General features: G+C 34.9%; 1 protein-coding gene across 7 annotated transcripts in view; it reads right to left on the reverse strand.

The window, feature by feature from the left end:
• AHI1 (Abelson helper integration site 1) overlaps positions 1-26,599 on the reverse strand; it is a 203,656-nt gene that overhangs the window by 77,820 nt on the left and 99,237 nt on the right. For 6 of the 7 annotated variants that reach the window (XR_006202832.1, XM_042939896.1, XM_042939900.1 and 3 more), the window contains one exon: positions 4,656-4,711. Coding sequence is in view for 6 of the 7 variants with exons in the window: in XM_042939896.1 (XP_042795830.1) it covers positions 4,656-4,711 (56 nt within the window). In the remaining variant the exon portion in view is untranslated. Of the gene's footprint in view, positions 1-2,569; positions 2,802-4,655; positions 4,712-26,599 lie in introns of those variants that run through there. The other variant, XM_042939902.1, reaches the window with a different exon arrangement.

Consider the following 26,599-nt stretch of genomic DNA (forward strand, 5'->3'; position numbering starts at 1 on the left):
AACAACAAAGACAACTTAAAGTGTCACAGAGGGGCACCCGGGTGGCTCAGTTTGTTGAGCATCCAACTCCTGGTTTCAGCTCAGGTCATGATCTCATGGCTCATGAGACTGAGCCCTGCCTCAGGTTCTGCACTGACAGTGTGGAGCCTTGGAAGTCTCTCTCTCCCTCTCTCTGTGCCCCTCCCCCACTCATGCTCTCTTTCCTTCTGTCAGAATAAACTTAAAAAAAAATGTTGTAGAATAAAGACAGATTATCATAGAATCCAAAAGAGTCTCAGAATAAATTTTAATTTGTAGGATTCAGATCAACACCTTTACGAATAAGTTTAGTGCAAACAGCAAGCAACATCATGAACATCTCAGATATTTTTCCAGAATAGTAAAATACTGTAAAACATATTAAAATTTACTACTGATGAAACATTACATGTCAAAAACTTGTCAATCAAGCCCTGAGAAAACCTAGAGGTATAACTGCAGAATGGATAAATTAAAAGTTTGTTAAATTCAACTTACAAAATGAAGAATAATGAATGAATAAATTTCTAATCAGACTAGGATATTTTAATTTCTAATAATTAATGAAATATTTAGATGGATGGCAAAAGTATCCCATAACTGGTATAATCTTAATGAGATAGCCTGGATTTTGTTTCAACCCGTTGTGGCTGATGCAAGCTGTAATTATATACACTGCCAGAAAATCCATTTGTTAAAAGAAAATTTGTTCTCATTAATGCGGATTGTGGGATCACTGAATAAAAGAGGAAGAAAGGAGTAGTATTAACTAGTGTTACAGGTTTGGAATGCAGGAGCTTTATAAAAATCAGCAATCAATTCAATAGGCCATGCTGATGTCTGAATTTTTAACATACCAGTTTTCGCTAGAAGAGATTCAAAAACAATTCTTCTCAAATCACTAAAAATTCTGTACATATTCAGCATGGCTTATCGTGTTTTAATTCCAAAAGAAAACATACAAAGCTATGGGAAGTTCTATGCATATGGCAGGTTATGGGCAGGTTTGTAATAATCTCAATAAGACCAAAGATTTACAGAGACTTCCTTATGCTAGTTGTGATTTTTCTCTGATTTACAAATGAGTCCTTCATTTAAAGTGAATATGAGACTCAAGCCTGTGCTTACTTAACTATTAACTAACTTTTACACCTGCCTTTCAGGGTTCAGACAATGACCTCTGATTAATCTGAGTCTGATATTATCCTTAACAGCAACTCGTTCTTAAAGTGGCATGATCTAATTATCTTCATGTAATCTAATATCATGACTGTCTAATGTCTTATTTGCTTTTCCTATAATAGTAAAGTGTTTGAGTGACTACCATTCAGGACAAAAAGAAAGCCACACATTTAACCATCAAATCTGAACTAGGACATCAGGTATAAGAAAATAAAAGAAAATCTGGAATACATGAGTAGGTAAAACAGGCTACCTTCACAAAAGAACTGTTAGGCTGATGTCCAATGTCTCACCCAAAACACTAAATACCAGAAAGCAAAAGAGGATCAATTTCCATAATGTTCTGAGGGGAAAAGTTTATGTCCAAATAATTAAAAACCCTAGCAAACTCTTATTCAAAGACAACTGAGATATTTTAAAATACGCAGACTCAGATACTCAGATAATATACCTCTCACATTATATTTCTGGAAAAAAATAGCTTGAAAATATACTGTTGGATACGAACAAAATTAAGAGCTCAAAATGCAAAAAAAAAGTGAGTAGTGAGGTTTGATTCTCTTTGAAGGAGGAGATCATGCCATGTGGGGATATTCTGTTTTACTTCTATTGAAGGCATCTCAAAAACACACAGGGTGTTATTTAATGTCAGAAAGAAAAAAATTCCAAACAAAAAAATTAAAGCTCATGTGTTAAATGAACAACAACAACAAAAAGAAACAAGACAGTTCAAAAGAGAGTGGGAGAGAACACAACAAAGAGGTGGTTTTGTTTTCAGGCTAACCTATACTTAAAGAACACCGCATCGCATTAGAACACTATAGGATCAAACTCTCCTCCATAACCACAGATTTACTGAAAAGTTCATTCCGATTTGGAATGTCAAGAAACACAGTTTTTGACAGAGGCCTGAAAAAGTCTCATTTCCCTCACCTGCTGAACTGCTGTAATTAGCATCTAGCACTCTCTGGGACCCAAACCATCTGTGGTGGTTCTCGGAGCAACAGGAAAGTGGAGGTGATAACAAACAGAGAGGTGACCTGGAGGCTGGTGGTTAGGAACGAGGTCCAGGAAGTCACTCAGGGACCTGGCCTCAGCCATTCTAAAACCCTGGTCCACCGCCTTCTTATCTTTTCTCAGGACCCCAGAGTATCTCTCCTTTTTGGGCTAGAGTAGTACCAGGTTTGAACTTACAAATACTCTACTTTCTTAAAGTTTTCAGACAGACTTTTTCCTATTTCTTTTATCTCTAAATATTTTCTTCTCTTAAACCCTTTAAGGAAAAGAAGGGCACACACTACAAAGGATGGAAATTAGGTAACACTATTTCCATGAAAATCAGACTTTTCCTCTCCTGGGGACCAGAAGACACTGGGTAATGAACAGACTTGTGATTCTATTTAGAGGTTATGGGCAAAAGGCCAAAGTTAACTGTCAGCAAGGTAGAGGACTTTTTGGGAATGAGGGGGCAGTAGTAAACTAAGTAAACTAGTAAACTACGGAGTTTGTAGTAAAGAGACTGAAGGAGCTCAGAAAAACATACCAAAATGCAGCCTGGCTCAAGTGAGGGCTTGGAGAACCAATGCATGTTTGGGGTGTGCCTGTATAAACCAAATATATTAAAACTTACAGCTTTATAGATCAGAAATGTTATTAATATATTAGGAGCTATAATTTAATAACCCAACTGAAAAAAACATAAAAAAAAGACCAACAATACCTAAACCCTTATGTATTAGATTTTGTTTGGTTCTTTGGAGTCATTCTGAGACTGTTAGGGCATTACTGTAAACATTAATGCCATTATTTCTCATGATTTCATGAGAAGTCAGTTCTATTATTTCATCATTTAGTTAAGATGGAAATCTACAATCAGCCTACAGAGTAAAACAAAAAAACTGTTAGGTTACACTTTTCTGAGTTCTAGAATGTACCAAAAAAAACCCCAACAAAACCAGAAATGGAAACACAGGTGCTGTAGGAAAGCCTATAGGAATAAACTGAATTTCAAAAGTATGTAAAATAATCCAGTAAGTATCTTTTTCAAATACATTAAGGGGTTCCAGTTCAAGATGGTAACACAGGAAGATCCTCAACTTACCTCCTCCCACTGACACACTAAGTCTGTAGCTACATGTGGAACAATTTCCTCTTAAAAAACCAAAAGGCTGGCTGAATGAGGACTACCCCACAGGCAAACAAGAAGAAAACCACATCGAAGCATGTAGGAGAGCCTAAGATACAACCTTGCCATAAACCCCCACCCCAGTGAAGTGACCCACAACCGGGAGAAAAGGTAAAACTGGAGTTTCTCCTCAGGGAGTAAAGGGTTCAAACCCCACCTCAGACACCTCAACTTTTAAGACCTACACCTGAGAGAAAATAAATTATTTTCCATAATTGCTAGTCTGCATTTTTTAAATATTAAAGAATACAGTGTACATGTTATGACTACTTACTGAAGTTTAACTGCAACACACACAATAGCCTAGTACTTTTAGGATTACAGTGGTGCTTAATTCCTCAAACACCACTTTTCCAGAGCCCCACACAGTAAGTTATCAAACAGGCTGGCTCAATCATATGAATTTATTACAAATGGAAAATGGAGGCAACCTGCCAGTGAGGAAAATATTATCAATAAAATTCAAACACAGTTTAATATTGCCTTTATTTTCATAAAAAAGGCATTACCAAATCTTTCTAACAGGAAATGATGAACTGTATGGAGTATCTAAAAGACTTAACACACAGGAACGATAAGAGAAACAAGATTATGCTCAGTGAAGAGTAAGCTATATTTTAGGCTGTATTATTTTATGAATCTTTCAAGTGGGAATTGGCCACTGATACATGTTTCATTCAAATATTATATTTAGAGAACAGAAGGGAAATTTAATTGTTTTCCTTCTACATTATCTTATACGGTTATCTTTAACATAGTAAATAGGTATTATAATTGTTAAATGCCTTTTGTTGTCTGGTAGTAATAGAAGGGGGATAAAAGTTTTCACTTCTCTAATAATAAAGCATAGTGATTCATAAGAGAAACGCAACACGATGGCCTGCTTTTACTATTAAAAAATATTCACTCTAAATAATGATGCTAGTGCACGAAATAAAACTCATTTTAAAAAGTGTAAATAAATGTGTGAAGATTTATATTAACTTATTAAAAATCTAAAATATTTTTAAATTAAAAATCATTCTATTTATAATAGTAACATAAACAAGTATCTGCAAAAATGATACCATATCTTAGTTTCCCAAATATTGGCAAAAGTTAGTATGTTTTCCTCATTAAGTTAGAAAACATGAGGTTAATTTTCTTGAAGGGATGCAATTTTTGGCAAAAGGGAGGTCACAAGACTTTTCTACAATGGCATTTTGTGTCCTATAACCAGGACCATTCTGTAGCTTATCAGTGTTAACAATGCAGAAATAGACCGTCTTACCGTTGGTGCTGTATCTACATGATGGTTACAAGGCTTTCTTTCTATGTTGATAATTCCTGTGCAAAGAAAAGATGGTAGATATTTGATTATACCTACCCATTTTATTGTGAAAACATTTATCTCAGTAAGAGGTGACTCCTATAGCTCATAAGGAAAAAAGTCTCATTTGAATGGCAGGATCCTTTAAAGTTCTATCATGAATTCTTTGGTCAGAAACAGTTGGAGAGTTTAGCTAACTAAGAGACCCAACTCAAAGTGAGCTGAGCCAATTTTCCCATTCAAGAGGTGTTTAGCAATAGTCTAAGATGTGTCCATATCCTGCTCTTGGCTCAAAAATTATACCATTATCTCCACTCTGCTGCAGTTCTTCCATTAAATTTTTATTTCTGACTTGAGGTCATCAAGTTTGCATAAAGAAATATCACAAAGGCTATAAAAGGAATCACTTCCTTATTTTCTCATAAAGAATAAATAAATCTACTTGAATTTCTCTTTGATCACTTGACTTCCTACTATGTCATATTCTATTTATTCAATCACCATGGAGTGTCTGAAAAAAAAAGTTCCCCCTGATTCTCTCCTTTAAAATGATAATATTGACTGCTAAACTTGAGAAAAATCCTTTTATCATGTGTGGATTTATCTTTTTGTTCCGAATGTTCTCTCCTGCATTTCTTTGTAATAAACAGCTTTTAAGGATATAACACATTGCATCTCATCTATAAAGATACTGGTTCAAAGTCTAGCTCAGGTTAAAAATGAACACAGGTGTGGGTCTCATTTACTTTATAATCTCTGTCCATCAGCAAACCAACAGGTGAGTTAGGACATTAGAATAGTTCTAGTTCCTTCAAATAATGATACAGGCTTTCACATGCAAGGCTGCTTAGAAGTAAGAACTACAAGTATTGTTAGGAGCAATTAGCACAATTTCTGATCGAAACAATAGCTCCTCCCATTTACAGTCATTTAACTCATTCTTCTTCAAGTATGATAAGGGATTATGTGAGAGCATCATAAAACAATCACTTTTTATCACTGTGAAATAATATTTAAAAATGAACAAAGTACCATGAAACACGATTAAAAATTTTTTTTGGTTTCATTTTAAAAATTCAGCTATAATTAGCCAATGAAGTATAAAGCAGTATACTACTTTATACAATCAACTAATATTTACTGAGTGGCTATTTGGTATCAGGGATAAAAGATGAATTATAAAGGCTAAATTATAATTTCTGACCTCAAGACTCGAGTAAAACAGAGCATTTAAAAAAATACTCTATCTAGTATATAGAAATACTAGAGTATTTTTTCATATACAGAGTATTTGAAATACAAATTTGAAATACAAATACTCTGTATTTGAAAAAATATTACAGAGCAAATTAAAAGTTTTGTCTTAAGAATAATAACAAAATCTTTAAAGTAATTTTTATGCAAAGACATTTTTTATTCATAGAGTAACACTGGTCTTGAATAAAAAATTTTTAAAAACCCCAAGTAAACATATTAGAAAATGTTCAGATAATGCTGACTCTTACTGGTAGATTTTAGTAATACTGAAGAATATAGAACAAATGGTGAAATCCCCACTTCCCCAGCGCCCACACTCCCCACAACCCTCTCTGGCTGCATCCACTGAGAACAGTCTGGCATGACACAGGCTTTTAATCAAGAGTTAGCAAAATCTTACATGTGTGGTCTCACTATTGTAACCTGACAGCTATAAAACTGACCTAGGCTGATTACTAATTTTAAAGTTCTTATCCAATAAGAAAGTAACTTCAAGATGTTGAAAATAAAAACTAAATCTACATCTTCAGCTTATACAATTACAAAGAAACAACAGCTACGTATTTTACAGTTTCAATTTCAGGATAAGTAGGTGGTGGAAACTAAAAATTTTTAAAGTGGGTTATCCAAAGATATAACCTTAGTTTTAAATTTAGATTGCCAATTGAAATAATACGATTTGGAAATACAATTAATACACGTTTGTTCAAGCTTTCAGTAATGAATATACACAAAATAAGCTTAAGAAAAAATGTTCCCAAACAGCTTACTATTTTAAGTACATTTTACCAAAAAAGTCTCCATTTGTATGTTATTTCACTTTCATTAAGGTATGATAATAAGTGAAAGCTCCTAATAAATAGATTGCTGTGCTGGTTATTTTTGTGTGTCAGCTTGGCTAGGCCACAGTCCTGCATATCTGGTCAAACATTCCAGATGTTTCTGTGAAGGTATGTTTCAGATAAGATGAACACTTAAATCAACAGGCTCTGAGTAAAGGAGATTGCTCTCCATAATGTGAGAGGGTTTCATCCAGTTGGTCGAAGGTCTTAAGAAAAAGAATGACTTCCCCTGAAAGAGAAAAAATTTTGCCAACAGACTGCTTTTGGACTTGAACTATAACTCTTCCCTGGGTCTCCAGGCTATCAACTGACCTTGGAGGTTTTGTACCAGCCGGCCTGCATAATCGTGTAAACCAATTCCTCAAAATAAATCGCTCTATGTACACATTCTACTGGTTCTGTTTCTCTGGAGGCTAACTAATGCACTTAACTTTTGGGGAAACAATTTAAAACAATGAAACTACACTTGTTTGTACTTATTCTAAATTAAATTTTTGTTCACTAAATATATTAATCATGCAGTAATACGGTTAAAAGGTCCAACTTATTATGGTTTTAAAAATCCAAATACCTCACAATGAACTTAATATTACATCTGTTGAATAAATTAATCTACCAAATAAAAAACTCAGTATGTCAACAGATATTTACCACTAGATTATCCAGTCTGACAATCTCTGCTTCTTGATGTTTATTCACATTTAATGCAATTACTGATATGGCTGTGTTTAAGTCTGCCATCTTGCTATTTTGTTGCATCTAGTTATGTTCCTTTCTCTTTTCTCCATACTCTTGAAATAATCAAATACTTTGACTATTCCATTTTATATCCCCAATGGCTACACATCTTTATTTTTTTTTTAGTGGCTAGAGATTGCAATATATATCTCTAATTTATTACAGTGTACCCTGAATTATGATTTTATACTTTACTAACAATATAAATATCTCAAAGCAGTATTACTCCATCTACCCTTCCACCCTTTATGCTATTGTTATATTTTACCTCCACATGTTATAAACCCCACAACATTTTGTCTGGATACTGTTTTAAACAGTCAGTAGTATTTAAGAATGAAAAATCAGCTTTTTATATTTACACATATACTGATCCTTTCCAGTGTTTTCATTCCTTCCTGCAGATCCAAGTTTTCATCTGAGATCATTTCCCTTTAGACTGATGAACTCTTTGTTGAATCTCTCATGGTGTAAATCTGTGGATGACTGTTTTTTGTTTTTTTTTTTTTTTTCTGTAAAGACTTTAGCAGGCATTCATGTACGAAGGCTAATTTTGCTGGATATTGAAATCTAGGTTAATAGCCATTGTCTTTTAGCACTTTGCTGATTTTATACCATTGTTTCTTACGAGAACAAAGCCATCAATTCTTACTATTATTCTCTGAATGTCATGCATTTTTTCCTTTGGCTGCTTTTGTGATCTTTTCTTTAGGTTTCATTTTCTTCAGTTTATTTAAAATGTACCTAGGTGAGGTTTCATTTATATATATTCTTGGGGTTTGCTAAGCTTTTTATATCTTCTACGTTATTTTCTTTTATTAGAGGTGGAAAATTCTTGGCCTATTAGTTCTTCACCCTATTTCTCTATTTTCCTTCTGGAATTCCATTTATACATGTTTAGATGATTTGATGTAGTCACACAGGTCTGATGCTCTGTATTTCCCTCCCCTACCCCGTGCTTCGATTTGGGTGATTTTTATTGTTATGTCCTTGAGTTCAAGGATCCTTTCTTTCAATGTATACTATCAGCAATTAGGCTCACTTAATGAACTTTTCATTTTATCTATTATACTCTTTAGATGTAGAATTTCCACTTATTTCTTTTTTTATGGTTTCCATTTCTCTGCTGAAATTATTCATCATACCCATGTTTCTTCAAAAATTATTTAACATATGTATAAAAGTTATTTCAAAGTTCTTGTCTACAAATTCCAATCCTTCTACTGATTGTTCTTTTTCTTGATTATGGGTCACCTATTCCTGCTTATTCACATGCTTCATATTTCTGACTGAAGGTTAGACCTATTAGATATTAATTGGTAGAGAATGAGACAGAAAGCATGCTTCCCCAGAAAGGGCTCACTCTTTCTTCTTCTTGAAAGCTATGGTGAAGGGTGGATCTTTGTATTCAAATCAGGAGTTAGCCTGGGTTGGACTTGGGCTGTTGCTTTAATCTCAGTACATCTACTTATTAAATATCTAAAAATAAGATCAGTTCCTCCCTCTAAATCTGAGTAATGGATTTTTGGATAAGAAATCCTTTATCTTAGTTGTCTGAACAGGTTATTCCACTATCAGCCAGATTTCGAGACTTTTACATTCAACTCTCTTCCTAAGGTAAAGAACCTGTTCCTTTATGTACAGGCTTGTGAAATTTTCCCTGTATCTGGAAAATCAGAAATTTCACTAGGGTATAACAAATTGTGTCTTGGCTATAATTAACCTTTCTTGGGACTTGATAAGCCCTTTAATGGGCAGAGTTTTATCAACTGCTCAGAGAAATTTTGTTACTTCTGTAAATTTAGCAGTTCACTTTATTTTACCTTCAAAATTTTTATCTTTATGATAACTAATGTACTTAATCTTCTAAGGAAGCATCTTCTTTTCACTTTGTCTAATGCTTTTAAAACTTGAAATCATACAGTTTAGCTTAGTTTCTTTCTAGAGGCCTAAAGGATGAAAGCAAACAGGATGGCAAACCCTACAGAGTATATCAGAAGATCAAGTTTTTTTCCTGGTATCTCAATGCCAGTGTGTCAGGAATGGGGGTAGGGGCAGGTGCGGGAGGGCTCTGTTCTCCTTGGTACTAAGCAAGGACATGTGCAGGGAAAGCCGGTCTCTTCCAAAGGTACAGGCAAAAAGTGTTTTTTTTAAAGAGTTCACTGAGGTCTCTCAGCCTGCAGAAGTTATAATAAATGCTCTGGGTAACTGGCTATATTTGTCAGTTTAATGTTTTTAGTGTATCAAGAGCTTGGCAGAGCCTATGCACCACAGTGGATCTAAAAGGGCCTACATGCAAAGGGACCTACACAGCTGGAGGAGTCTGGTTCCAGGCCCAGCCACTGGGACAGGACTGTAACTTGCAACTGATGAGACTTGAGAGGAGGAGCTCACCCCTGTGCCTCAGCAGGTGGGTGTTTTCGTGTTTTGCCATAGCTCAGACCTCTATCAGTATAGTTGGGACCACAAACCATGAGCATGCAAAGAAAACTATCAACTCTCATAAGGAGTTTCAGTAACCTGAACATGACCAAATAACTTTCTAGAACTGGTAGTGCCACTGATGACAAAGGAAGAATGAGAGGGTCTTTTAAATTAAAACGTAACGTCGGGCTCTGTGCTGACTGCTCAGAGCCTGGAGCCTGTTACGGATTCTGTGTCTCCCTCTCTCTCTGACCCTCCCCCATTCATGCTCTGTCTCTCTCTGTCTCAAAAATAAATAAACGTTAAAAAAAAAAAATTTAAATTAAAACGTAACGAAACAAACAAAACTCAACTATTAAGAATTTTAAGATATTAATTAACAAGCAACAAAGATAACTCTATTTTAAAGGAAGGGAACAGTAGTGGCTTCTAGAAAGTAAATCGGAAGATGGGTAGCATTCCCAAAGTCACACAACCAATGAGCAGCAGTACCATGACTGAAACCTATGTGTATGAGTCACAAACCCTTCAGACCCATTGGCGTGTTTGACTCCTGTGGCAAGGCCCTGAGTTTATTCATCTTTGCATCTACAGTGCCTAGTCCAAATGCTTAAAACCCAGAAGACCCTCAACTCTTGAAATGAATAAATGGAAACTATGCCATATCCACTGAGTTCATGTGCTATAATACATATTTACCTGTGTGCATTAGTTATCAGAATGTTTGAGTTAATCTTCTAGGACTGCTTTCAAAAATATTAATTTACTACTTTCTTTGGTAATGTATCTAAACTTACTATAAAACTAAAGTGTGTTACTTTAAAATTTTCCTAATTTTCCAGATATTACACATTCTAGAGAAGATAATGGAAAACATTTTACGCTTTTTGGGAGATGGTTAGGTATTTTATTTTGTAGAAAACTAGAGCATGACATTTACCCCACTGTACTTGACTGACTCAAACAGCGGAATTATATATTTTATAGTTTCCCTAAAGTCCACACACCTTCAACTCAAGACCACGATCAAAGGAAAAAAAAAACAAGATAATGAAATTTCTTGCAAAAGCAAAAAAGGCAGGAATATGTGCCAAATTCTAAAGTCAGAATATATATACAGCAATATTATGTATCATCACCAAATGTTTATGGGCTACCCACTAAGCACAAGGCACTGTGCTAGGGACAAGAGAACCCTGATTCTCCCTTTCATGACCCCTTTTTAGGAGCCATTCACTTCATGTAACAATATAACTATGCATCCTTTTTGAGTTTTGGAAATCATGAATCTCTATATAAGGCAGAAAGAATTATGCTTTGATTACTTTTGACTAGGAAAAAATGAAATAAAATGTATTACATTCCAGTAAAATAGTTTTAGAAGGTAGTGTTCTTTCAAGGCAAATTTAACGTAAAAGTTGTGCAGAGCTTGCAAACATTCATAAGAACTAGAAAAGAAGTAAAACTGTTTTTCAGATAATATAATTTTATAACTAGAAAATTCAAAAGAATCACTGCTAAAAGTAACATAATCAATAACAATACATCAGAAAGTTAGCACAATATATCAATATCCTTTACATATTCAAACTAGTTAGAAGATATATGACAAAGAATACCTCATTTATAAGAGCAAAATAAAAGATAAAATACCTGAATAAATACAAGAAATGTACAAAACAATATGAATGTTAAAATACTTCTAAAAGACATAAAAGTAGCCCTGAACAAACAGACACCCCTTATTCTGCAACAAGAACATGTAACATTATATAAAGGCCAATTCCCTCCAACATAATATATGAATTTAGTGTGATTTCAATAAAAAAAGTTTTTTGCCCCAGTACAAGTTGACTCTAAAATTCATACAGAAGTATATGCAAGAACACCTAGAAAAATCCTGGGGAATAAAAAGAGCAATGAGGGCAAATAAACACTACTAAAGATCAATATATATTATAAAAAGTCTCTGCAATTAAAACAATGTGGTAATGACACATGAATAGACCTGTAGACCAGTAGAATATATTAAAATGTTCAGAAAAGGATCCAATTACATATGGAAATTACATGTGAAGAGGAAGAGATACTTTTTAATACATGGTGTTGGGATGCAATGTACGTTTTGAAAAAGAACTGATCCATACCTCACACCATACACCAGGAAAAGAAATTCTTAATGGGTCATATTTAAATGCTAAAAATGAAGCTATACCAATATCAGAAGAAAATACATAGTGAATTTCTTTACAAACCCAGTGAGAAAAGCTTTCTTCAAATTTTGTGCTACAAAATCAAAAGCCAAATATAAAACTTGGAGAAAATATTTGCAACCTACATTACTGACAGATTACAAGTTTCCCTATTATGGAAAGCAAAAATATACAAATATATAATACGGGTGATTTAAAATTTAAATTGGAAGTCACAGTATGAATCCATTGAGCTTTTAAGACTTGATTTCCTAGATAGGTCCAGTGAAAAAAAGTCTTAGAAGCAATGATATCCCAACAGCAATGAGTGTACTCAGCCCCAAATTTTAGTTTCTAAATTCCATTATCCACAAACTAGTACCAGGACTCCTTGGAGAATTGGCTGATTCCAGCTTTGGGGCAGGGCAAATACAGGATGAACCTAGGACACTGCAAGCAGCACGTACTCTGAGCTACCTGGTTCGTATCAAAGGACACAGGAGTGGACATGAAGGGGCTCCTCTTTCCCAAATTAGGGAACAGTTTCAGCAACACAAAGAAAATGACAGTGAAGAAGTATAACAAAGTGAATGAAAAAAATTCACAATACTCAAAAGAGACAGGCAAGAAGAAAAGGAAATGCGCCTCTGGACTGAACACCAGCCAATAAATGTAGAAGCAATAATAATGTTAGAAACCAACCACTGTTAATAGTTATTTCAAGTAAGGATCATCAGTGGCTGCTGAAACCGCTGAGTAAGGCTGTTGGGGAACAGGGTATTCACATGGTCTCAAAGTATCAGCCCACAGAATACCCACTCAGCAATTACAAAGGGAAAAGTTTACCTTTACAACAGAGAGATCTAGTGTTCACCAAGTTAATCAAGGATTAAATTTAGCAACACAAGTCATGGAACACCCTGACATTCCATGTCTTCTGACGTGATGCAGAAAAATACACATTATAGTGTTCTTGCCAAAACAGTTTAACCTGAATCTAATCACAGTGAAATAGATAAAAACAAAACACTGGATATTCTACCGGACAACTGGCTCAGTCAGACTCTTCAAAAAAGTCCATGTCATGAAAAACAACAACAAAGGAGTAGATTAACAGAGATTAAATGAGACTAAAATGACATAGCAACCAATATAAGTGTGACTCTGGATTGGATGCTGGACAAATAAGCATGCAAACAAAACACTGCTTAAGATACTTTAGATATAATTAAGAAAATGTGAATATGAACTGTTTATTTGATATTATAGAATCATTGTTAATTTTCCTTGTGATAATGGTACCATGATTATATAGAGAATATCCTTATTCTTTTTTTTTTTTTTTTTAATTTTTTAATGCTTATTTATTTTTGAGACAGAGAGAGACAGAGCATGAACAGGGGAGGGGCAGAGAGAGAGGGAGACAGAGAATCTGAAACAGGCTTCAGGCTCTGAGCTGTCAGCACACAGCCTGACGCGGGGCTCGAACTCACGGACCGTGAGATCATGACCTGAGCCGAAGTCGGACGCTTAACCGACCAAGCCACCCAGGCGCCCCGAGAATATCCTTATTCTTAACAGATATTTGAATGAAGGTTTTGAAGGGAAGATGCAAATGGTGCAAATTTGGTTTTATTTTATCTTGTTTCCAACTTTTTTGTGGTATTAAACAACTTCAAAATACACTTGGGGAAAGGACTATAGACCCTTATTAGACATGTAATGATCATACAGCAGGCAAGCAAATAGTCAATGGTTTTGAATATTGCTAAATCTTCCACGTAAGCAGAGTAAACAGGGCTAAGGTTCTCACTGAAAAAATTTCTCAGCATTATTTAAAAACAGTCAATGAAAACACTTCTCCCAACTCTGAATTTAATGGAGTGTCTTCCTAAAAATAAGAAAAAGCTCCAAAATGAATGCACAAATGAATAAAAAGCTACTACAATATGTATTTATAGTTTACATATTGGTAGCTTCACTCAATAAATCTGTTTATTGAGAAATAATTTTCATGGCAAATCCCTGTCCCAAATCAGAGGTATCAGTTATCTATAATTCTCTATTATTAGTTTTTGCTCCTTTGCAATTAGAAAAAAAACATTTCAAAGGACAATTTAAATAATAATATTTATCCATAATAATCCTGACTCTGGAACTACTCTGTATGTTTCGGAAGACCAGCTCTGGCAGTGATTAGCTATGTGACCTTGGGCAAATTATTTCTCCACTCTGTGTCTCCATTTCCTCATTCAGTACAGGGAAAACAATATGTATCTCATAGGTTGATGGGAGAATTAGTTAACTATAGGAAAAAATACTTCAAATTGCATCTGGCATACTATGTATGTTTGAAATATATATATATATATACACACACATACATACACACACACACACACACACACACAGTATCAGAATGTTTATTTTGATGTTTAAAATAGCGTATATTTGTATATTTTTTCAATAGCCCTCAAATACATGTAGAACTAAAGTAAGCATTATAATTAAATATTTGTATGAAGGGTCAGATAGTCTAATAACGAGTTCTGCTTTAGAAACCTTAATGGCTTGCTTCATACAACCTGAGGTAAAAAATAATTAAATTTATCATACCATAAAAATATTTTTATTAAAAACTATGCCCATACATACATATACATGTGTGTGGGTTCAGATGGCATACATACCCATGTACATATATATAAACCCTGCCCCCTCCTCTCTATCCCATTACTTAACTTGGACTGTTTCTCCTCATTTGGATAACTGGAATAGATTCCTAACCAACCCCCCTGACTTGGGCTTTCCAATGACATCCCACACTGCCAGAGTGGCTATTCTAAGGAAAAATTGTTATCCTCTTCTTCTATAGCATAGTCTTTAGGATAAAAATCACGCTTCTCGAGTGTTTAACTCAACTGCTTAACTAAAAATGGCACACAAAGCTATTCAGGACGTAGCTACTGCCTGGCTCACTAACCATCCCCCGTCATTCACCCTTGCCATTCCCCCAGCTGCTCTTTAAGCAGAATGTACCTAAGCTTTCTCCATTTCTGACACCTCCTTCTAAGCTGAATTATTTCCTAGACATCCTTTAAAGCTCAGGTCAAACACTGTGTTCTCTAGGAAATGGTCTGTGATATTCTTCTTCAGACCGCACTCTGATTCATATACCTCCCTCCAGCTCTTCCCTCCCTTAGCATGCCTGTATAATCCTCTATCATAACATAAACTCGCTATGTTTATGAAAACTTGCTTAGTTCCATGTGTCACACAGTTCATATTTAATAAATGCCTGTTGAATGACTGAAAACACATATACAGAAAATGAGAGTTAAAAACATCTTGCAGCAAAACAGGCTGCAGATTCTCCTTTGGTACAGTCATCCCATATTTTTCTAAATATTCATCTAAAATAAATTTTTAATAAATGCAAATCCTAAAATGACTTTTCCTCATCTAGCCTAGTAAAATGTTAACATTTATTTTTTATATTGGACTTTTTCAGGATGGCATGGGAAGCCCTTTATTTACTGGATACATATTTCAGATTACAGAAAGGGAACATTCTTTGAACAATTTACTTTTCATACATTAGAGGAAAAAAACCGTCCCACACTCAGAAACGTCAAAGGCTGAGGGCCCCGAGTCTACAAAGTTTGGATATCTACACAGACCACAGAGGTAAAGCACAGTGAATACACAAAACCACAAATCAGTAGGCTTTTTCCTGTGTTAGTTATGGAAATAGGTAGTGACCTACTCATCAAGGGTATGATCAAGGGTATGTAAACACGAATGAGTAGGTAAAACACTGGAAAGGAGGGTAAGGGGTCCCTAACATTTGAGACTGGTAAAGCTTCTGGAAAAGTACAAAGCAAGCAGGGAAAAGAGAGTAACTCTACAGTGTGGACGGCATCAACCAGACAATACGGCTCTTGGTTACAGCCCTGCCATCATAGTCTTTCTGTGCTTCAGTTTAAGCCTTACACCTGTTGGGAAGATCCTTCAGTCTTTAATAATCTGTGCTATTTATTCCCAACTACGAATAAAAAATTAAATTCACTGATCCACTGAGAATATAATGTTAGCATATCTCTAACGTGTAAACTGATGCCCAAATAATTTAACTGTCCTAACCAACACTTAAAATTCTACAGTAGTTATTTACTACCAAAAACTGCATACAATTTTTAGTATCTGACAAACATCCTCAGTAAACTCTTAACAGGAGGTTAAGGTCTGTTCAAATCATACCCTTTGTGACATGCATATTTCTACATATTCAATCTGAGAATAGTAAGGATATATTTCTAATATAATTATGTCACATATTTATTATATAGACAAAGCCAAAATACTACAATTCTGTGTGTGTAAAATCCTTTAAATATAATTTAGTATCTGTAAGTCTTTACGACTAATAATATTTTAGCAGTCATACTACAGAATCTTGAAAACCACAAGTACAGCAACAAAAAGGATAAAATGTAAACTATCATAATTCAGGCATTTTTTTCTTTCAAATTTATTATTGCAGTGAAGAATTAAAAAAAAAAAAAACATACAGCACCAAAAGAAGCTTCATGCAATTGCCTGCTTTCCTCATTTTTTTCCTTTTCTGTCTTCTGGTTAGTGAACATCCAAGCTATCTATTTCGGAATCATCCTAATGGCTCTTGGTCTCTTGGTCTCTTTTCATTTAATAGCCTCTTTCAGCTTATCTCATTAACTCCTGTGGACATCAAGACTACACATAGGCCACTGACTCCTTAATTTTTACTTATGCTCCAAGCCCATATTTCAAAAATTTTTTAAGATTTTATTTTTAAGAAATCTCCACACCCAATGTGGGACTCGAACCCACAACCCTGAGTTCAAGAGTCACTCGCTCCACCGACTGAGCCAGCCAGGTGCCCCTCCAAGCCCACATTTCAAAGTATGCAGTCTAGTTCCTAGGACAGGGCCTGACTCATAGAAGGATATTTAATAAATGCGGTCCAAATGAATAAGCAAGCTACTAATACCTTGCTCTGAATGTCTTCCAGGCATCACAAACTCAATAATATATCAGAAACATAATTCATTACCTTTTTCCCCAGTATTTCTAGAGATCTCCCTATTTTTGTTAATGGATTGCCATCTACTTATTCACCAAAATTACAAGTCATAGTTACCCTCAAATTCTCTATTCCTTACCACTCACATTCCAAATCTCGAACATTTAATGATTTAAACATCTCTATTTTCTTAAAAAAAAATTTTTTTTTTAATGTTTATTCTTGAGAGAGACACACACACAGAGTGTGAGCGGGAGAGAGTCAGAGAGAGAGAGAGGGAGACGCAAATCATCTGAAGCAGGCTCCAGGCTTCGACCTATCAGCACAGTGCCCGATGTGGCGTTCGAACTCATGAATAGTGAGATCAGACCTGAGCTGAAGTTGGACACTTAACTCACTGAGCCACCCAGGCACCCCTAAACATCTTTATCTTCTTACTTCAGTCCCATTTTCCCACCTCGATTATTAAAAATCACCTTTTAACTGACTTTCCTAGCTGGAATGCACTAACACCTTTTATGATTATTAGTTTTCTCATCTGATAACAATTAAATAGTGCCTTCTCTTAAGGATTTGTAACTACATCATATATACACTCCAGTACATTCTGTTCATTTTTCTTATTTAGAGAGTATCAAACTGTAAGATTCCACGTACCTCTCCCATTTAAAAATATATCTCGGGTGCCTGTGTGGCTCAGTTGGTTAAGCGTCCTACTTCAGCTCAGGTCACGATCTCATGGTTTGCTTTGTGAGTTGGAGCCCTGCATCAGGTTCTCTGCTGTCAGAATGGAGCCCGCTTCAGATACTCTGTCCCGCGTCCCTCTCTCTCCCTCACCTGTGCTCACTCCCTCTCTCAAAAATAAATAAATATTAAAAGAAACTAAAAAAAGATGTCTCTTGTGAATACTGCCAGCACCAGGGAACAGGCAGTGTTCTGCACTCCATTTACAAGATTCTGTGCAATATGGCCCCCTGCTACCTCTCTGGCCTCACCGTCTTCTACTTTTCCCCTCGTTCCCTTTACTCTAGCCATACTGGTCTCTTTGTTCTTCAAAAGAACCACACCACACACATCTCTGACTTGAGACCTTGGTTAGGGATGCTATTCTCCCAGACGACATGGCTTTCTTTCTTCAAAATGTTGCTCAACTGTCAGCTTCCTTGTGACATTTTTTTTCTCGACCACCCTATTTAAAACAGCAATATAACCTCACTTCCCAGTTCACTTTAGCCCCCTTCCCTCCTTTGCTTGTTATTTATTCTGTATTTATTTGCTTACTGTCTCCTCTCACTGGAAGGTAAGCTGAACAAGGATATGGATTTTTACCTGTTTTGTTCACTTACACATTCACATACCACCTATAATAGTGCCTGGGATAAAGTAAGTACCCATGGGGTATTTACTGAATGTAGGAATGAATGCTGCATTCCCAGTATCTGCATGTGAAAGAATTAAGCATCCTTTACAATTAAGAACAAAAGACTCCAAAAAAAAAGTTACAATGAGAAAAGAATTAATGGAAAAAGTATTTTCATCTATTACACTGTTATGCTATGGAGAATGTAGGAAGGTGAGAAGTCACATTTTCAGGTCTATCTATAAAACAAATAATTTAAGTACTAGGGAGAGGTAATATGCTAAGATTCCAAACACAAGCATGATGATTTAGAAGACATTTTCCATAACTCAAGGCAAAGAGATGTTATTAAAAAAAAAGATGTTGCTATATCAACTTTTTCCCTATAAAAGTTTAATGAATATTAAGTAAATTAATTTGCCTGTTATACTGTGCATTTATAACTGCCTTTAACATTAGTTGTTAATGTTAAATCATCACTTGAAAATATACAGATTAAAAGACTGAGAAGACATTAAGTATCAAGCCTCATAACGTTACTACACAAGTGGAAATAAGGAAAAAAAGAAACACAAGAGACCCCTATCCCTGCACCAAATAAAAACACTTCACATTTGGTTGGCTCTGAATTGGCCAAAATAAAACATCTGCTACACTGCTTCGACAGAGCTTAGTAGCTGTGAGATGTGACTTGACTCTTTTCAAAAAGAAGTCAGGTGTAGACCACACACACACACACACACACACACACACACGCACACACACACAGTCACTCACACATATTCATAGGAAAGAAAAGAAACTGGAGTGTTTTATAAATATTCACTCATTTATTCCCAGAACACCCTTAGGAGGCAGATTTGAAGGATATAGTACAGTAATGGAGGTTATTACATGACTTGTGATACACTGGCCTTATAAAAGGTCAGCATCAAAATTCAAATTCCTAGTTCTAAACTACTGTTGCGAGAAGTTTTAAATAGACAATACTGTTTTATATTGAAGAGAAGACACACAATTCTAAGCAGAGCCATGAAACTAAGTGCATTTCACAAGGATAATGTGTTTGAGCAGACTGTTTCATGTCTGTATTCCCTTAGTGTTTTATGCTTATCTGCTGTTGAACCTAACCCCATTATTCTGAGGACTTTGAGGGCAGTCCTTTATCTTCCAGTTCTCCCAGGGTTTGGCACAGTCCCTGTCACACAGTAAGTTCTCCAAAAACAACTGTTGATGAACTGTATGAATTAATTTTTGATAAAGTATACAAAAGTTTTTTATTTTTTTAAACTAACAGGTTCTGTTAGGGTATTTCTACTAAAATACAGTATTTCTGGTTCTGTTCAAAAAGATGGATACTAGGGGCGCCTGGGTGGCTCAGTCGGTTAAGCATCCGACTTCGGCTCGGGTCATGATCTCGCGGTCTGTGAGTTCGAGCCCCACATTGGGCTCTGTGCTGACTGCTCGGAGCCTTGGGCCTGTTTCAGATTCTGAGTCTCCCTCTCTCTCTGACTCTCCCCCGTTCATGCTCTGTCTCTCTCTGTCTCAGAAATAAATAAAAGTTAAAAAAAAAAAACCAAAAAGATGGATACTAGTCAAAAAACATTCTCAATTTTTACTCTTTATGAAATTATAGTTGAATATTTTTCAGAGGAGAAAGTTGAGAAAAAAAGTAAATTGCCTGAAATTAGAACATTAGGACAATGTTCTACTTTTTACTTACTGAACGTTTACAATGTAAAAGCCTCTTAAATTATTTTTAAAATATGACCAGTCACTCCATCTAGTCATTTCTTAAGTTGCCATATTTGTCATCAACCTTGCTCTCAGACTTGGAGGCAAGTTGCTGACTAAGAACAACACAAAGAGTGATTCTTTACATTTTCATTCACTTTTCATTCAAGGAAAAAGCTTCCTGAAAACACACATTTAAAATTCTGGAAAATACAAATCAACATTATCTAGACATCTCTATCATTACCAGAAGGACCAGTTCCTAAACCTAATTTCCATCGTTAGTTGACATTTTCAATAAGTGATGGATATTCATTTCCAGAAAACATTACCAGTAAATTCTATGATATCATAGAATGTTCACTATCCAGACCAAACTGACTAAACCACAAAATTCAAAAGTATGCACTTAGGCTAGTCTGAGAGAAACCTTAGGACTATTCTGAATATAGTCTTATAAAGCATAACCTAACTGAGTAAGAGTGAATGAAAACTTAAATAGTCCTCTTCCTCCAAAATTCCAGAGTCTTCCTCTAAATTTCTAGAGCCTTTGGTAGACAGAAACTAAAATATTTAAAAACTGAATTATGTCTTGTCATAGACTTAATTTTTTAAAAAGTTACTCTGGGATGCTGGAATTTACAAAGGAAACAAAAATTATTATTTTTACGCTTTAAATGGTATTTCATTCCCCCCCCCCCCCCCTTGACCAAGGGAGTAAACATGGGAACTGCTTCCTTGGTTCTAAGCAGTGCCCACCCTCAGCAAAATACATAAATAAAAAATGATCACTCGTTTTTAAATTTCATCACTTTTCACAGAATCACAGAACATAAAGATTGAAATGAAGGGATGTGAAATATGTGCAGGTACATCAATGGAAGGAATGAGTAAACTGGATTAACATGGAGTATTATTTGACTTTTTATTTTCAACATGAATTAAAAATATTTTTCCTTAACAGAGATGTGGTCAACATCTTGAAATACATATATTGACTAGAATACTGAAAAACTAAATAGTATCTAGCAATTGAAAGATGTCAAAATTGTGGAATACTCATTTTCCCTTCAAAACCATGCCTTAAGTTTATTATCAGAAAAAAAAGTTATGAAAAAATCTACTTTAAAACCTACATAAATGAAAATATACCCTATAATAATATCATTTTGTATGCCTTACTGCCTTAGAAATGGAAAAACTGTCAATTTCAGTGTGAGATTATAAATATAGTAAAATGCACCTTATGATGTTAAATAACATTAAACGTAGTCTTATTCTCAAGCTATGTAAAAAATAAAGTTACTCCTGGCCAAAAATAATTTATCTGTTTTATAATCTGCCCTTTTCCCCTTGCCGGGTGCAGCCATATAAAGTTGTAATTCTTTCAATAATCCTCACTTTTGAGTGAATTGATTACTGACAGTTTCATTTTTCCCTGGAGGCACAGCAGTAAATCAGAAATATTCACTACTTTCATCATGATGTAAATTATGTTCTGATAAAGATGAAAATTTCCAGCTCTCCTACTTTAGAACTACATGATAAAAACCACTTTTGTCATGGAAATGTTTTAACCAGTATGCCTAGAGATTGTATTTTGAAAAAATATATAGTGTACTAGAGGAATATGGATTTTAACACACAACATTCACTAAGTCTAATTCTAAGAACATAGTGATTTCTCTTTCTAAAATTTAGTGGGAAGTTAGGTAAATTTAAAATAAAAAGTTCATTGATTAAAATAGCTCTGAATATAGTCATAAAGATACTATCTATAACTCCTAGTGCATTTTAAGTCAAGCATGGGTTGGTATTTAAAAACTTTCACTTGCAGTAAACACTTTCCCATCCTCTATTTTCAAATGACAAGTCACTAGGATGAAATAACTTACTGCAGGTCATAGCATAACTAACAAAATCTGGATCTAAATTCGGGTGTCTGACTTCTCGGCTAAGTGCAAGCAGAATGTCATGTATTGATTTAAATATGAAGAGTAAGAAACCTGTCGACCCCCTATTCAAATTAATATCAGTGCTGCTTATTAATAACATTTCTACAATCCTGATGATAAAACACCATAAAATTTTCAACATTATATTCAAGGAGGTCTTAATATTAAAAGAATTATGTATATTTTAAAAAGTGGTAATCTATTTTTTATATCGTAACACTGATTTGTCTGGTGTCAGATAATGAAGATATACATAGAAGTAGATTTCGTAAGTCTGAACTGTCCGACGTAACAGCCATTGGCCATATGTGTCTATTTATTTTATTTTATTTTATTTATTTATTTCAAGTTTATTTTTATTTATTTTGAGAGAGATATAGAGAGCAAACTGGGGAGGGGCACAGAGAGAGGGAGACAAAATACCAAACAGGCTTCATGCACTGTTAGCACAAAGCCCAATGTTCAGCTTGAACTCACAAACTGTGAGATCATGACCTGAGCCGAAATCAAGAGGTGGATGCCCAACTGACTGAGCCACCTAGGCACCCCTGTATGTGCCTATCTAAATTGAAATTGAAATAAAATAGAATAAAAAACAGTTCCCAAATCACCCTAGCTACATTTTAAGTATTCAATGGCCACATGAGGTTACAGGCTACTGTACTGGACTGTGCAGATCTACAGTTTGGAAAAGCAGTCTGGGCTGAAGATAAGACACTGGTATAGAAGTTTTATTTAGTCAAGAGATCACCAAGGAAATGAACATAAATACTGGAAACAAAAGAGGATCAGATTGCAGTGGAACCATGTGATAAGACATGGAAGAAAAGAGGAAGAATTAGCAAAAAGAGAATGAAGGGTAGTGGCTAATGAGATAAAAGTTAAAAGGAGAATGTGGTGTCCCAGAAACCAGTATATTGAGAAGAGATCGAATGTGTCAAGTGCTGCTTATAGGTCAAGTAACATAAACAGGATTGACGACTTGTATGAGCAACATGAAAGTCACTGGTGAGCTTGAAAAAAAATAGGTTAGAAAGTTCAATAAATTTATAGAAGATGAAAAGTGATTAGAAATATCTGAAAACATTATGGTGGGCTGCAGTAGATACAGAATTATCTGACAGTGAAACTGAGGACCTGTGGACACAGAAAAAGCATATTTCGTAGGGGGCAAAACAAAACTCAGGAGAAATAATTGAAGGTTCATATATAAAATATTTAGCCTAAACAGGCCGCAGATCGATCCCACATAAAATGGATGCTGCCGAGCATTAACCATAGACAAAAAAAGATTAAAAAGTAAAAATAAATCAGTGGAATTGTCCCTAAAAATATTATTGAACATACCACTTGGGAAGAGTGAAGACTTCTACAGTGAATACTGTTGCCCTACTTCTCATTCTGGCAATGAGTGTGACAGCCTGACAAGTGGACTCATTTATCTTGCTTGCTTACCCTGAATATAAGCTGCCAGTTAATATGTCTTAGCCACATATACATACAAAGTCCTCAATACTTTCTGCTAAAGTGAACAAAATAGCAAGATTATAGAGCTATTTACACCACAGAAGAGGGACACCATATTTGTACCCAGTCCTTCATATAAAAAAAAAGACAAACACCAATGATCATCAGAAACAAAGGAAAAACCACTGGCATGAAACAAAAACATAGGATACATAAACAGATGAAAAAACTGAGCACAGGAGAAAAACATCAATTCAGAGAAAAGAACTTTATTTAGAATTAGGAAGACGTAATGACATCCACAAAACTCTGACACCAGAAAAAAAGGGACAAACAGGACAAGAAAGAGACCATAAAGATCAGAAGGACAGTTGGTGAATTAAGAAAGATTCAGAATCAAGAGAGGGCTCTGAGACTAACTAGCCAAAGGACAGGACTCAAAGATGGGTCCACAGTTTCTACTGGAAAAATGGTAATGCTGTCATCCAAAATGAGGCAGGAGAATAAAATACAGAAGCTTTTTTCAGGAAATGAAAGCTCATGCATAGCAATGATTACATGTGTGTCACATATATGACCAAAGTGGTTAGTTTATATATATCTTGCTACACAAGCTTGAGGCTAAGTATCTTCTGAATTTCATATTTCAGAGCCATCCATACTACAGTAGCTATTTAACTTTGCTTAAGCTCTCAAATTTACATGTGATCTTTTAAAAAAGGATGCTATACACAAGTATCTTCTATAAATCTTCAAAATATAAAAAAAAAAGGTTCTTAATACATCAATTGGAAAATTTTGTATAAGATAAACATCAGAATATCTATAAAATGCAAATTCAAAGGTCTGGCATGTATTTTGGCTGCATTAGGATTAAATTAGGTAGTTCTCATATTTATTAAATCAGTAGAATCTCATTTTAATTTCTTATAGTTAGTGGCTTTCAATTGCTTTCTTTTTATTTTTCAGTGAATGTTAATATAATTATTTCACCTTTAAAGTGAATCCACTGGATAAGTACTACAATATACTTCAACAACTAAATTTAATAGGCTCTTAAACAAAACACATGCGCATGCGCGCACACACACAAATGTGAGTTAAAAAAATAAAAGGAAAGCTTAAAGTTTTTTTATTTTTAACACATGGGGGGAAAGGTTTAAAATTATAAGGTTGGAACCATATACACAATATAAATACCATATAAAGTAGCTTCTTAGAAAATAATTGGCTAGCATCTAATGGACAAATTTAAGCTCATTCAAATCAACAGATTTAAATGAGGAGAAATGTTTGCATTCATATTCTCTCTTCAGAGGGTATTAGGAAAAATTTAGTAACTCAATGGGGACATTAATACGAAATGCATATCCATGTGAACGAAGAACCATTCATTAAGTATATTAGTATTTACTAGAGTTGATAAAATGATTTTTAAATTAGGAAATGATAAATATATAGATTATACTTTGTTATCAACACAATTAGAAACACTTTACTAATTCAAATGATATTTATTACTGAGGAAGTATAAGGGCTTCTATTACAAGTAAGGATAAGTTTTATTCTTTTAACAAAGGGCTTGGGGCGCCTGGGTGGCTCAGTCAGTTAAGCGGCCGACTTCAGCTCAGGTCATGATCTCGCGGTCCGAGTTCGAGCCCCACTTCGGACTCTGTGCTGACAGCTCAGAGCCTGGAGCCTGTTTCAGATTCTGTGTCTCCCTCTCTCTCTCTGACCCTCCCCCGTTCATGCTCTGTCTGTCTCTGTCTCAAAAATAAATGTTAAAAAAAAAAATTTAAAACAAAGGGCTTGACTTGGGTCACTGGAGAATTACTTAGTAAAAATAATGATATTGGTTACTAAAATGGCACCTTAATTCTTTAATGTAACAATCAAACATCAATGTTAGATATTCCAATTACAAGCAACAACAAAAAAAATCTAACAAATAAAATCTCATTCTTTGTGGTAGGGAAATATAAAATAGTGATTTGTTAAAGAAAAAATATTCATGAAATCAAGGTCATTTGCTCAGTGTCCAGAAAAATCCAAATATGAACATAGTCCCACACCTCCAGGGTTTTGTGTTGACTCGTACTTATGGGGAAAACCAAAGTTTCAAAGTTAAGTGGATTCCAGTGGATTATTTAAGTTTGAGACGCTCGTTTGAAAACTTTCTTCTTAAAATTACTTCATCTTAATGTCTTTTTTGGCATGCTTCTAAAAATTCTACAACCATTATTTGCCTCTCTGACGTGTTCTTTTTTTCTATAATCATCACTTATCACATTTTATTAAAACATGTCTTGAAATAAGATTTCCTCCATTCCTTTGGCCACAATACAGATTATATGATTCCAAACAAACAAACAAAAAAAAATCAGAAGACTCTCCTATAAAATCTCATATTGTTTATTCTTACAACTTCTTATGGATTTCAAAGTATTAATAATATTTTTCTGATCCTCACAATGAAGTAGAAAACAGACACAATACACCTGGAGAGATAAAGGCAGTTACCCAAGAAAACAGCTGGGCAGTGGCACAATTAGGGCTTGGGCCCAGCTCCCCTGGCCTTCTGACCCTAGGTCTAGTGCAGTGCTTTTTGCACCATAAGGTACATGTACTGAATTTAGAAAACTGGTTGTTTTGGAAAACAAATTCTTGCTTTTAAAAACTGCATAATAGGGGTGCCTGGAGAGCCCAGTCGGTTAAGCAGCTAACTCTTTAATTTCGGCTCAGGTCATGATCTCACAGTTCGTTATCTTGAGCCCCACATCAGGCTCTTCACTGACAGCATGGAGCCTGCTTGGAATTCTCTCTCCTCTCTCTACCCCTACCCCACTCGTGCTTGCTCTCTCTCTTTCAAAAATA

Source organism: Panthera leo, chromosome B2 (assembly GCF_018350215.1).
Source record: "Panthera leo isolate Ple1 chromosome B2, P.leo_Ple1_pat1.1, whole genome shotgun sequence".
Classification (NCBI taxonomy): Eukaryota; Metazoa; Chordata; class Mammalia; order Carnivora; family Felidae; genus Panthera; species Panthera leo.